This window comes from Hyaena hyaena, unplaced genomic scaffold (assembly GCF_003009895.1).
Source record: "Hyaena hyaena isolate Hyena2069 unplaced genomic scaffold, ASM300989v1 scaffold_556, whole genome shotgun sequence".
In the NCBI taxonomy this organism is placed as follows: domain Eukaryota; kingdom Metazoa; phylum Chordata; class Mammalia; order Carnivora; family Hyaenidae; genus Hyaena; species Hyaena hyaena.
Genome location: NW_024081189.1, coordinates 952,522 through 966,829, shown reverse-complemented (window position 1 = coordinate 966,829; position 14,308 = coordinate 952,522). Strand labels below are relative to the sequence as shown.

The following is a 14,308-nucleotide window of genomic DNA, read 5'->3' as shown; positions in this document are numbered from 1 at the left end:
AATTCTTCACCCATCTAGTTAGTAAAAAAAAAGTGAAAACATTACATGTAATATGTGTTCTGATATTTTAGCTTTAATATCACCAAGAGGAGTTATAAAATAGATCTGTGTCTCTAAATATTGACACCATCTGGTATAAAGTTCACAGAACTGGTGCAGGAAACAGTATTTTCAGAGTTGTCAAATGGAAGTATTATTTTTCTACATCAATAAATAAAAAGGAAGAAGAGTACACAACACAGTAAATGGGTATTAGTTCAGCATTATGCCTCTAAAGCAGAAGTCAAGCTTTACATAACCATAAATGTGGCCATTACTTTTTAAATGTCACTTTTCTCTATTCTAGGCATTAGGTTTTCTGTAAATCAGAAAATTACGGTTAAATACGTTTATGCTCATACATTTGTGCTCATTTTTTTGTGAGTCTGTATAGTCTCTTAATTCTTGCGGATGAGATGTGCATTTAGAATTCCTTGAAGGAAGTAGAAAGAGGAAATGGGACAGAACACGTGCACATAAATGTGTAGGATTTGCAGGTGGCATTCCGAGATACTCAAGTTAAAAGTCACTTCCACATGCCCTTCAAACCAAGACTCTGTGAATGTCATGTTTTCCATTTAATTGGCAATAACAAGAAGTAGAATCCAATTGTAAGCAAACTTAGCTACGCAGAAGCATCTGATTTATAAAGTAGCATAAAACAATATGAAACTTTTATAGAAAAAAAAAACGTGAATAACAGCATTTTAGAGCCGGAAGAGATAGATATCCTTGATCACAAACCTTTCATGCCTCGGATGAAAAACACTGAGGCCCAAATTGGTCCAGTGACTTAATGCTAAGTCACACATGAACTAAGTCAGGGTTAGAACTTGTGTCTCCCACCTCCTAGCCTACTCTTCTATGCTATATTACATATATTAACATTAAGGTAGTATGTGATACCGGAATGAATTATCTATTCTATAAATTATTAATAATACAATTAATTTTGATTTTGCCTCCATTTTGTGTATTTGCGATCGATTTCCATTTTCTGTTGTTAATCTGTTATTTATAAGCCTTGCTGTATTTTGTTGACTTATATGCATTGTATAAAAAGGTAAAACACAGAAGTTGGAGTCGCCTTTTTTTTTTTTTTAATGGGACAGCTGAACCATGAATAGACTGATCTTCTGGTCCAGAGTGGATTTTTTGTTTGTTTCTCTCCTTTTATCTAGGTGATTCTACAGCTGTGAAATGAAGAGCTGTCCAAAAGATGAGGAGTTAAGAGTTCATTCGGCTGTCCAGGTGTATCCAAGTACCCTGTTATTTGGCAATAAATACATCTGGGCAACTGATTGAACTTTTCGCTCTTCACGACTACTGGACCCTCTACAGCCGGAAGGACCTGCTGTACCGCTGTCTCTTAACCTAATGAAATGGAAAGTGGGCGTTGCTTATGGGGGAGGAGACACCAATATAAATGTAAGCGGGGCCACATGCAAAATAGAATTTTAAGTCACTTAGCAAAAAAAAGATGAAGAGGTGTTCCCCCGACTGGTTTGCAAAATTAAAATCAAACCAACGTAAATCTTTGAACTGTCCTCATCAGTTGACATTTGTTATGTGCTTAACTTACCGATATAAAAGAATGGTATTTTTTATGGTGATTCAGAATAACCAGGAAATACTGGCTAATATTATTACTCTGGTGTATATATATACATATATATGCAAATGAAGTTATATATATATATATAAAACACCTCAGGTTATGGCTCCATATAGTGGTCCATCTAAAGTATTTCCCCCAGTCTCTCTTTATCCCATTGTGCTTTTTCATTTCATTTTATTCATAGCAGCCCTTACCATCTGAAATTATCCTACTTATTTGATTAAACGTTGACTGTATCTCCTGCTAGAGTGTAAGCTCCCTGAGAGCAGGGACCTTGTCTACCTTATTTGCCACCACGTGCCCAACATCTATCTGGCAGAGTGCCTAGCACATGCTAGGCAGGCGGGAAATATTTGCATCCGTGAAAGTGTTATTATATGGAGTGTCCAGTGCTGTAAATCAGGTCCCCAAAGGAGAGATTTTGCATATGGTTTGCTTGCTCTGTGAGCTCTGATGTTTAAAAGCCACCAGTTTACTCTGCTACATGGATACTTATGCTCGGATAATTCAGGGATAGTTCTGGAACCACCTATGGGAAAAGTGACTTCAAAGCACTCCGCCCACCAAGATAGATTCTCTCGTGGTCTTTTACTATTATTGTGGACTAATTTGAGTAGCTATTTTAACTCTATCAACTTGGAAAGCATTGGTTGTTAAAGTGTTATTTTAGGTAAATGGAATAGGTCTAGGTGTGAAAAACTTAGGATCTTACATACTGTAGATTTTAGGCTTTAACTATCTCGATAAGTCACACTAAGTTTAATAGTCATCACTTATAAAATATGTACAGCACAAGCAGAAGCATTTAGTAAATGCAAATAAGGAGAAAATATTTCATGTTTCATTTTAATTCCAAGTACAAGATGAACGGTTAAATTTGTCTAAACAACCGTTGATATCATGTCCAGGGGGTGAGGACAGGAAATGACCGGAGACCTGCATTCAAATATATTAATCACTGCGGCGCCTGGGTGGCTCAGTCGGTTAAGCTTCTGACTCTTGGTTTCTGCTCAGGTCAGGATCTCACCGTTCGTGAGCTCAAGCCCCACATCGGGCTCCAGGCTGACAGTACTAACCCTCTTTCACTCTCTCTGCCCCTCTGCTGCTCGTTCTCTCTCTTCTCTCTCTCTTTCTCTCAAAATAAATAAACTTTAAAAAATTTTTAAAAAAACAAAACAGGGGCGCCTGGGTGGCTCGGTCAGTTAAGCATCTGACTTCGGCTCAGGTCATGATCTCACGGATGGTGAGTTCAAGCCCCGCATTGGGCTCTGTACTGACAGCTCAGAGGCTGGAGCCTGTTTCAGATTCTGTGTCTCCCTCTCTCTCTGCCCCTCCCCTGCTCATGCTGTCTCTCTCAGAAAGAAATAAAACATAAAAATAAACAAATAAATAAATAATAAAAAAACAAAACAAAACACAAAACAGAAAAATTGAAGAATCACCTTATTACGAGATCTAATGACCTGTCCAGGAGAGACCCAGAGTCTTGTCCAGTTAATGCCCCCTTGCCCTCCATTTTCAAAAGCGTCTCAGTTCGGAGATGAAATTTTACAATCACCCAACATATATAATGGCATATTCAGAACTGTTAGGTTTCTCTATGGCACACCATGAGGAAGTCTCCCGTTCTGGGTCTGACTCACCGTAATCTCGGACAAGCCAAAGAAAAGACACAGTGAGCAAGCTGCCACTGTCACATTATCCTGTTATATACATCTGTCCCCCGACTTAGTAAGAAACTAATCATTCCCATTTAAGTCTTTTAGCTTGAGGCGTTTTGCCTAATATAAAATATGATTTTCTGGGAAGCGGACTGCTAAACATTGAGAGGTTATGAAATTGCCTCTTCTTGAAGAGGCAATCAATTATCACATTTCTTGAAGTGGTTTAAATATAGGTCTGTCTGAAGGCAAAGAATTGCGTTATTTGATCACTCATCATTTTTCAGCCTTAGGAGTTGTATGAATTCATAATTGTAGAATAAATTAAGACCTCCGACTTGAAGATAGAAGATTTGAATTGATTTAACTTCACAGAATAAATTTCTAAATTAGCTTAATATGCTCGAATATCCTGTGTTGACTGGTGGAAGAGAAGTCTTTAGTTGCATTGAATAGAATAACTTGAACATAGTAACATCCTACGTTACTGACTGAGCCACCCAGGCACCACTCCATTTTAATTTTCTTCCCTTCTTTATTTTTCCTTTTCTCTAATTTAATGTCTACTCTCTACTGCTTTAACACTTGACTCTTAAACTATGACTTTACTAGAGTCCAAAATCGTGAAGTTACCTTGTCATTTTTATCTCCCAATACGGAGCCACGTGGATGCTCTTTCATAAGCTAAATTTAATATGTGTAAAATTGAGATAATATGCAAAATTGATTTCCCTTTCTAATCTTTGTACTCTTTCAAAAATGAGTTGAATACATAGTATTCTATAGACCACAGGATGGCCATACGTCTCTCACCACTTGGATGGCAAACTGGCATGGAAAACTAAGTATCCCTTAAAGAGAACACGACACTGGCTTTCCAAGGGAACCATCAAGTTATTGTTCACTGAATGCAGGAAGTGTAGCATCACTAAATTCATGGCCATGCAAAACCCTTAAAATGCCCCCAAGAAGAAGTTAAAATAGGAGCTGTATACTGAAGAACTCTTAGATGGTTCCCATGATAGTCATTCTTTTATTTAGAGCTGTCAGAAGAACCACACCAATTAGCTCTGAAATTAACACGTTTCCAAATCTAGCCTGAGGCCATGTGGGAAGAGTCAAAAGTAGCTTTTGCTCTTTTTAATTCATACCAGCCTTTCTTTCCCACAGGGGTTTTCTTTTTTTTCACCATTAGTTCACTTCCAAGATGGTTACTGATAATAGCTTTTAAGTTTTTCTTAGTGATGCTGATAAACTTTGAGTGTTTGAAACTAATTTCTGAATATACACTGGGGATGCTATTTTGGCTCAATTGTTTTCAAGTATTCACACTATTTTTGATAATATATGCTGTATGACATATAACGTATGTTGGCATAGATTTCATGAGCATCAATTAGATGTAATGTGCAAGGTAGAACTCTTTTGCTTAATTTGAATTCCACATTAAGGGCACCTGGGTGGTTCAGTTAAGTGTCTGATTTCAGGCTCAGGTCATGATCTCGTTGTTTGTGAGTTTCAGCCCCTCGTGGGACTGTCTGCTGTCAGTACAGAGCCTGTTTTGGATCCTCAGTCCCCCTCTCTGTGTGCCCCTTTGCAGCTCGCACGCTCTCTCTCTCTGTCTCTCTCTCAAATATAAACATTTAAAAGAAAAAAAAAGAAAAAATGAAAAAATTAACTGAAATTATTCTGCAATATCTTGTATAAAATTGTACTGTTTGAGAACTATACAAAAACTACTATTTATCCCCCTTTGGGACATAGCAAATGAAGTTTCTGTTATTGATGTCTGAAGATCATACAAAGCTTTAGAGAGAACATGAAAAGTTTGTGACTTCTGTTGCAGAAAGAAATAAGAGATTAGTCCAAATATGTATTTACTGATCTTGAAGTTATGTCTGTGATTTGACCTGCAATTTTTTCCTTCGTGCTTGATACAGTTAATTCATTACAGATTAATCAATATTTTTCTCTACACAAAATTATGTATATGTATACACACATATGCATATAAATGTGTATATATATTCTTATAATAATTTTACATTGGCACATGACCAAAAACAATTTCTAGGAGAGGCCACATAAGTTCTCATTTAAAACTTACCACTCTATCAGTTATTCCACCAGTGATTTTTTTCTTAATTTTAGAAAACACAAGTCTTCCCGAATTTGAATACTTGAATTCACAAGTATCTTTTTTCTGTTCAACACAATCATGGGAATCTCACTATGAAAGATTGGTGGGGTCTGAGAGGTTTGCAGATTAGAGTGTTTAGTTATTGTTTTGTTATGGGTTTGTTTTTTGTTTCTCTTATTATTTTATCTAAGGCTTTAAGATGTTTTGTATTCCCTCCTCTTTTTGTAGAATTACTCACAAAACATTTCTCATTGCAAAATATTATCACAGTGACTTAACCCTTTGGGAAAACAGGTAATGTAGCATTACTTACTTTACATAAGTTATATAATTTATTCCTGTCCATCATATTCTATCTCTAAACTTTTACCACCAGTCCAGAAGCACTTTCTATCATGATTAGTCAATTTTGGTCAACAACAAAAAATGCAAATTTTAATAGTACAGAAAGATACTACTTTGCCCTCAAGGTATTTTGGTTAATAAACTGGGCATCTATATATATACCATATTTTTGTGATTATTACTTGAGAAACTTGGAACTTAGAAAAAAAAATTTTGTGGTTTAAGTTTTCTGTTTATATTACATGGGAAAACATACATGTAAAAAAGATGACAAAGGTAATTAATTTTTAAGGAAATACGGTATATTGAGTAATACTAACGGGATTCTACCACAGCTGAGAAAATATATAATATGTTTAATGAGATGATTATCTCGAGCTATGACAAACACAATTTCAATTGATTTATTATAGTCAATTGGAATGAAACATTTTACTGTGAAGCTTTTTAATTATATTAATTTTAGCTTCTTGAAAAGCAAGCACTAAGAACAATTTTTATATTTTAATATTGGGAAGAAAGAAGGATTTTGATGTTTTCTGAGGGTCAAGGTGCAAAATAAGACCTTTTTGTCTTTCTGGATCCTTTTTTTCTGTCACTTATTTCCAGACTTCCCAGGAAAAGGGATTTATGCGTTGGCTGGCAGCATTTTATAGGACGAAAACGGTCTGACTAATGATCTGGCAAAGGTCACTCTCTCTCCCATAGGATATTTTCTTTTTGAGCACTGGAGGCCATATTTTATGCATTGCTTTAATGAAAGGGATGGTTATGAGATAGATTTTGTGTAGGTGGTACTGACAGAACTCACAAGTGAGAGGTGAGGGATAAGAAGACAGAATAAATTAAATTTGTAGCTTGAATATCTAGAATAATGGTGTTATTAAATGAGATGGGAAATATAGGGAGGTGTAATTTGTTCCAGTTAAATTTTACTTCCAAATTTCTAAAAGGAACTACAAAACACTAAAAGAGATTATCAACAAATTTTTATCACATTCCTTGGTAATAGTCTCAAATTAGACAGAACAGATGATATCTCAATGTTGTCCCACATTCTCAAGCTATTCAAGTCTCTCTTCCCCCTTCTCCCACCACAACTACATTTTTGTCATTGACACCCACGGCAACCCATTTATTTTAGTATAAACTCAGTGCTGCCCTCTGGAGACTATTGTTGGTTAGTGCAAAAGTATAAATAAAGCTATGTCAATGCAGATTGCTTCAACTTGAAGAAAGTAAATTAGAAATATTGCAGAAAATATGTTCACTTAATAAAACTACTTAAAACCAGGGGTGCCAGTGTGGCTCAGTCGGTTAAACTTCCGACTCTTGATTTCGGCTCAGTTCACGATCTCTCTGTGGTTCGACTGAGGACCCTCAAGGGGACCCACACTGAGCTTGGAACCTGCTTGGGATTGTCTCTCGCCCTCTCTCTGGCCCCCTCAAAATAAATACATAAACTTAAAAAAACACCTATTTTAGTTTTCCATGTTCCAGGAAGATGAAACCTTTGCTACATGCTAGACTTGCTACTTAATTATGACACACAAAATTTCCCCCTATGCTTTGTAAATTAAGAAGCATATATTCTTAATTTCTTTCTCCAAACACTGATCGAAAGCTATGTATGTATACTCTAAGAAGAGATTTAGTAGAAGTCCCATATAAATAGAGAGTGCACAAGAAATTTTTAAGAAAACTAAAAAGAAGAAAATAAAAACTATGAAGGTTGTATATTGGTAAATAAATGAAAATGTTATTCTCTGCCATTTTTTATCACTTATGCTATAACATGCTTACCTGTTTGCTAAATTTGTAGTGATTGTTTCTTATCACTTAATAAGTATATTTAAGTTTACTTAATTGGTTGTAATGCAAGTTATTTGGACATTTAACTAATTTTCTTCTTCTTCTTTTTTTTTTTCTCTCTCCCCAGAAAGGATGGAGTTATGAAATCAATCTGTTACATTTCTTCTCAATTTTAAACTTTGGTTGCTTAACACCGAAGCAATCATGGTGAACCTGAGGAAAGCGGTGCATTCGTTCCTGTAAGGATGTTATTACTTATTATTTTTTTAAAAGAGAACTCTTTTAATGGTAGCTTGCTCCAAAATGTTAAAAGGGCTTTTTTATATGATCGTTCAGCTGTATTTGCTTCTAATTGTAGAAATGACGTGCAAGTCATAGTCTACTATTATGGGTGTTTCCTCTTCAAAAATAAATGGAAAAAGCTCCGATAACTTGGGCTTCAATTAAACACAACCGCTTATGTATTAAAATGAATAATATGGCAATAAGATCTTAAATTCAAAAATAATTCCATTGTTCCGGGTTGCTTTCTCCATGGTTCAAATGTAGAAAGGAGAAAGGTCCTTTCCTTTTCCTTCCTGCGTAGACTACACAACCAAGAGCATAAAATGTCTTTATAAGTTTCTGTTTTTATGAAGAGTGGTTGAGAGGCACCTGTGTGGCTCAGTCGGTTAAATGTCTGACTCTTGATTCGGTTCAGGTCATGATCTCACAGTTGAAGAGTTTGAGCCCCACATCAGGCTCTGTGCCAACAGCACAAACAGCGCAAAGCCTGCTTGAGATTTTTCTCTGTCTGCCTCTCCCCTGCTCGCGCGCTCTCTCCCTTTCAAAATAAATAAATACACATAAAAAAAAAAAAGAATAGCTGAGGTTGCAAAAGAATGTGTCAGACGTCAGGGAGTAGAGGTTGGGGGACGTAGCTAGCCAAAGGAAAACAATGCCATCCTCCAAAGTCTTGATTCAATGACCCAGTAATTAAGGTCAGTAGAATGTAACATAAGGGAAATAAGAATTGGATTCGAGTACTGGGCAATTCTAAATGTAATTTAAGCCCAGTATATCTTCTTTCTAATTTAAGCAAATGGGTTGCTTTATCCTAAACCCACTCTTTAGGAATGGGGGCCTGGAAAAAAATTTACTGAGGGCCTATTATGACAAGGGTACTATTTTCAGGACTTTACATGCATTATTTAATTTTCACAACAATCGCACGATAGAGGACATCCTTGTATAGATGCAGAAACTGACGATCTGAGAGGTTAAAGTGACGGGTCAAAAAATCATTGGGGCCGTGAAGTTAGAAAATCGACCCCATGTCCAATGTGACAAATAATCAACACTGAGAGCAAATAATTTGCTTCTATTTATTTGGTCTTTTATTTCAATAATTTCTATTCACACTAATCGCAGATTACTTATGATATAGATTTTTTTGAGTCATCTATTATTTTAGCTAATTTTTGTGTGTTCCAGGAAAATAATACAACCAGCACTTGAAAGGATTTACAGATTATTTAAAAAAAAAATTACTATGTATGTCACCCTCTGCATGTTGCTTAGAATGTCAGGTAACCGACTAATGAGCAAGTTATGGTAAGCAAAATGTCTGAAATACTAGTTTTCTATCCTTTGCAGAATGAGAGAGTCAAAATATTTTCACAACTGCTTCGTTATCTTAAAAGACATATAAACGTATATTACCAAGATATTGAGAGAAATGATTTTTAAATCCTCTAGAAAATCATTACCATGTTTTACTTGAATATTCACATGCTAATAATCTTTCAGGCCAAATGTTCCAGTCTAAGTTTAGAAAGTATAGCGTGGGTGCAATTTCATGTGTATAATATTAGTGATCATTATGATAATCGTAATCAATTAACAACCACTACATATAGTATAGCGGCTGCTTAAGATTTATAAGATAAGTAGAACTGAACATACAGAATGCACAGAAAACATAGAATGTACACTCACAGATAATCCTTGCTTTTAAGCAGGAAATAGTGAATATGCTTGTCTTTCTTTTCTATTTTATTCGTGAAAATAAAAGTTAGTTTTATTAGATACTTTAAGAACGTACACTCTGAAAAGGTGCGTAACGGATGGAACCTCCAGAAATCTCATATTACCACTGGGGGAAGTTAAATTGGGGCAAGCAAACATAACCACGTCCATCTCTGTTGCGTGAGTTTGCTACCTGGCCTGCCATTCCTACTAGAAGAATCTGCGAAAGCACGGTCATGAGAAATGCACATTTTAAATGACATCCAGCACAGGAAATGCAGCGAACCCATAGGAATTGATCATCCCCACATATCATTCATTTTCTAGCCTGGAGCAGGGCCCAGAAAACATAGGACAGAAATGAGGAGAGTGTTAGACAGAAGGAAAGTCTATTAATATGTATGGACCAGCATAAAGTCACTCTGCAGCTGTGAGAAGGTAAGAAGAGATCTAGAAAGAACTCTTTTGGGTTGCCAAAACTCACTCTCCCACTTCCAACATCTTGCCTTAAGTTTGCCTGATGACAATTTATCCCTTCTTAGCTTTTCATTTAAAAAGGCAACGTTCAATTTTCTTGTCACAGTGCTGGATACTTAAAGGAAAATCTCCTTTCATTCTGTTGTCATTTGTCTCAGAAAACATCTAGAGGAAATTAATATTTAAAAAATATAAAAACAGACCATTACAGCAAATCAAACAGTACTGTGGCTTTATATTGCCTGTATAGAGTAAAAGTCTAAGACACAGGCTTTGAAATCAGTGGGACCTGCCCTTGCCACTTAGCGGCCCAGATTGCCTTGAGAAAGTTACTTCGCCTCTCTGAACCTCAGTCTCCTCATCTACATAATGGGTATAAACCAATACTGATCCCATGAGGTTGTTGTGTGAGATCAAATGAGATTCTATGTATTGTGACAAATTTAGTGCTTGACTCATAATAAGCTCTCAATAAAAGTATCCCTTCGATAGAAAGAAGAAATACTGAGATTGAATTAAGAGAGCAGAAATAATGATGATGGTAATGATTGTTGAAGGAAAAGCAATTTATTGCATATAAGCAATACAATATGTACCTGATTATTTTCTTTTCTTAATTTTCAGCGTGCACCTCATTGGCCTGCTGGTTTGGCAATTCGATATTTCTGTGAGCCCTGTAGCAGCTATAGTAACTGACATTTTCAATACCTCCGATGGTGGACGCTTCAAATTCCCAGACGGGGTACAAAACTGGCCAGCACTTTCCATCGTCATAATAATAATCTTGACAATAAGTGGCAACATTCTCGTTATCATGGCAGTAAGCTTGGAAAAGAAACTGCACAATGCCACCAATTACTTCTTAATGTCCCTAGCCATTGCTGATATGCTCGTGGGACTACTTGTCATGCCGCTGTCTCTGCTGGCAATCCTCTATGGTAAGTACAATTTTATTACTTTTTTTTTTTGACTCTCAGATTAGATCATAAGTATCATGGTAAACACCTATATGGTTAATTATTCTACTTGCATCATTTGGAAAATGAAGAAAAAAGGCAACTGCATGACAGAAGAATTGGATGTGTATACCATATTCATGAAATAAGTCAGTAGCAGAGTCTTAAAGCAAAGCAAACATTTTCTGATACGTTAAAATCATCCAGAGATACTCTATGGCTCAATCTCACTTGTTAACAATGGCAGTTGCCATGCAATGTACAAAATGGGGCAGTGACAGAAACATGTTCTCACTTGTATGTCCTGGGCAGTACACACTCTCCTGGATCACCTCTTATACAAAGAAGGAAAAAAAGACTCATCATCTTTGATAAATATATTTTAAGTGATCCCTTTAAATGTTGGCAAACTAAGTGCTTGGCACATATTAAATACTCAATAACAGCTATTCTTCTTCATGGTGTCTATAATTTATACAGTTTTTACAAGGTGATGGAGGATAACAGCTTAATTACTAATCATGTAAGTGCCAGGTCACATTATCACAATAAAATCCAGACATTTGAAGTTTTCATAATATTGATTTTAGAGAGGCTTTTCAATGTTTCTTTTTCATTTTGTGCCATCTCTTTACCCTATTCATTTCATATTTTGTTTTTTTTATTCACATGTAATTAACATACAGTGTTATATTAGTTTCAGGTGTACAGTATAATGATTGAACAATTCTATGTTTCTCAATGCTCATCAAGATAGTAGTATTCTTACTCCCTTCACCTATTTCACCCATCCCCCCCCACACTTCACTCTGGCAAATACCAGCTTGTTCTCTGTATTGAAGAGTCTAGCATTTTTAAATTTTTATTTATCTTTTTTCTTTATTTGTTTTGTTTCTTAAATTCCACATATAAGTGAAATCATATGGTATTTGACTTTCTCTGACTGACTTCGATTAGCATTATACCCTCTAGGTCCATGCATATTGTCGCAAATTACGAGATTTCATTCTTGTTTATGGCTGAGTAATATTCCATACTATCCATAAGCCACATTTTCGTTTATCAATGGGCACTTGGGTTGCTTCCGTATCTTGGCTATTGTGAACAATGCTGCAGTAAACAGAGGGGTGCATATATGTTTTGAATTACAGTTTCCATTTTCCCTGGGTAAATACCCAGTAGTGGAATGACTGGATCCCATGATAATTCTATTTTTTAAAATTTTAAACATAAAGAAAAAATCCTCAGGGATTCCAGGTAAAAATGAGGAATGATTTATAAGAGCAAAAGAATTAGACTGACCTCACAGGTAACAAAAACAGCAAAGTAATAGTGAAGCCATATTTTTCAAAATGTCAACCATTTATAGGACATTCTTTCAGAGGCAAATCTATAAAGAAAGAAAAGAGATCACTAGTTTCCAGGGGGTGAAGGTGGGAAGATGACTGAAAAGGAGTATTTATTTGGTATATCTTGATGTGGTGGAGGTGTGTACTGTACATATATACACACATATATACACATATATATACATATGTACACACACATATATAATTTGTGTATATAAATATACAAATACAATATACATATACATACATATATATGTACATAAGTACATATACATATATAATGTAAATATTTACATATATACATAATTTATGATATATTTTATATTATAAATATAACTATAGTATATAAACATCCTATATATATATTCAAAATTTGAAAAACTATAAACCTTGGTGTGCAATTTTAAAAGGGTGAATTTTACTGTATGCAAAGTATACCTTAAACTAAAACACAGAAAAACATACTGAAAGTTTGAAATGAAGAGTTTTACATCCAGACATGCTAGCCATCGAGGCTACAAAAAGGTCCAATTTAATTTAAACTCAGAGAATTCTAACCCATAAGCCATGCTTAAGAAATTAAATGGTGGGGGTGCCTGGGTGGCTCAGTCTGTTACGCTTCCGACTTCAGCTCAGGTCACAATCTTACGGTTCATGGGTTCGAGCCCTGCATTGGGCTCTGTGCTGACACCTCAGAGCCTGGAGTCTGCTTCGGATTCTATTTCTTTCCCACTCTCTGCCTCTCCCTTGCTCATGCTGTGTCTCTCTCTATCTCTCAAAAATAAATAAACATTTTAAAAAACTTAAAAAAAAAAGAAATTAAATGGTGGATGAGATTCAACTAACCAAGGAATGACAAGGAAAATTTCATCCAAAAGACTGATGATGAGGGGCGCCTGGGTGGCTCAGTCGGTTAAACGTCCGACTTCAGTTCAGGTCATGATCTCGCAGTTCGTGGATTCCGGCCCCGCGTCGGGCTCTGTGCTGACAGCTAGCTCAGAGCCTGGACCCTGCTTCAGATTCTGTGTCTCCCTCTCTCTCTGACCCTCCCCTACTCATGCTGTCTCTCTCTCTCTCAGAAATAAATACAACATTAAAAAAAAGACTGATGATGAGCATTGAATATGGATAATTTTAGAGCTAAGACAAAAATAAAGGTGCTATAAGGGCAGAAGAGCACCGTTATAGGTTATATAATATATATGTTACATTCTCTAAAAATTTAGAAGAAATGTAATTAAAGTTAGAATAGAAAAGGCAAAAGGAAGAGGAAAGTAAAATAATTTTATTGATTTTTCTATACACAAAAGGTGGGAGTTAAATGATACCACAAAGAATTGGCAGGGCGTCAGGTGGCTCCATCATTAAGTACCTGACTGGGAATCAGGTCATGATCTCACAGTTGGTGACTCCCACATCGGGTGAGCTCATGCCCTGCTTCCGGTGAGCTCAGCCCCGCTTAGGGTGAAAACATGAGTCCCAGGTGAGCCCCGCTCCTCTCTCTCTCTTTCTTTCTCTCTCCTTTCCTCTCTCTCTCTTAAAAAAAAAAATTGACAAACCAGTGGATGGAGCTGCAGTGTATTATGCTAAGTGAAATAAGTCAATCCGAGAAAGACAAATACCATATGATGTCACTCATATGTGGAATTTAAGAAACAAAACAGATGAACATAGGGAGAAGAAAAGAGAGAGGGAAACCATAAAACAGACCCCTTAATGATGAAGAACAACTTGAGGGTTGCTGGAGGGGTGGTGGGTGGGATGGGTTAAATGAGTGATGGGCATTAAGGAGGGCACTTGTTGGCATGAGCGCTGGGTGTTATATGTGAGTGATGATTCACTAAATTCTATACCTGAAACCAATACTACGCTATATGTTAACTAACTCTAATTTAAATAAAAAT

The 14,308-nt window shown here is 36.0% G+C and overlaps 1 protein-coding gene across 1 annotated transcript in view; it reads left to right on the top strand.

Moving 5' to 3' along the window:
• Nucleotides 1–7,819: 7,819 nt before the first annotated feature.
• HTR2C (5-hydroxytryptamine receptor 2C) overlaps nt 7,820–14,308 on the top strand; it is a 139,741-nt gene continuing 133,252 nt past the window's right edge. Inside the window, exons 1-2 of the mRNA XM_039256084.1 lie at nt 7,820–7,854; nt 10,724–11,037. Of these exons, the coding sequence (XP_039112015.1) occupies nt 7,820–7,854; nt 10,724–11,037 (349 nt within the window). The remainder of the gene's footprint in view (nt 7,855–10,723; nt 11,038–14,308) is intronic.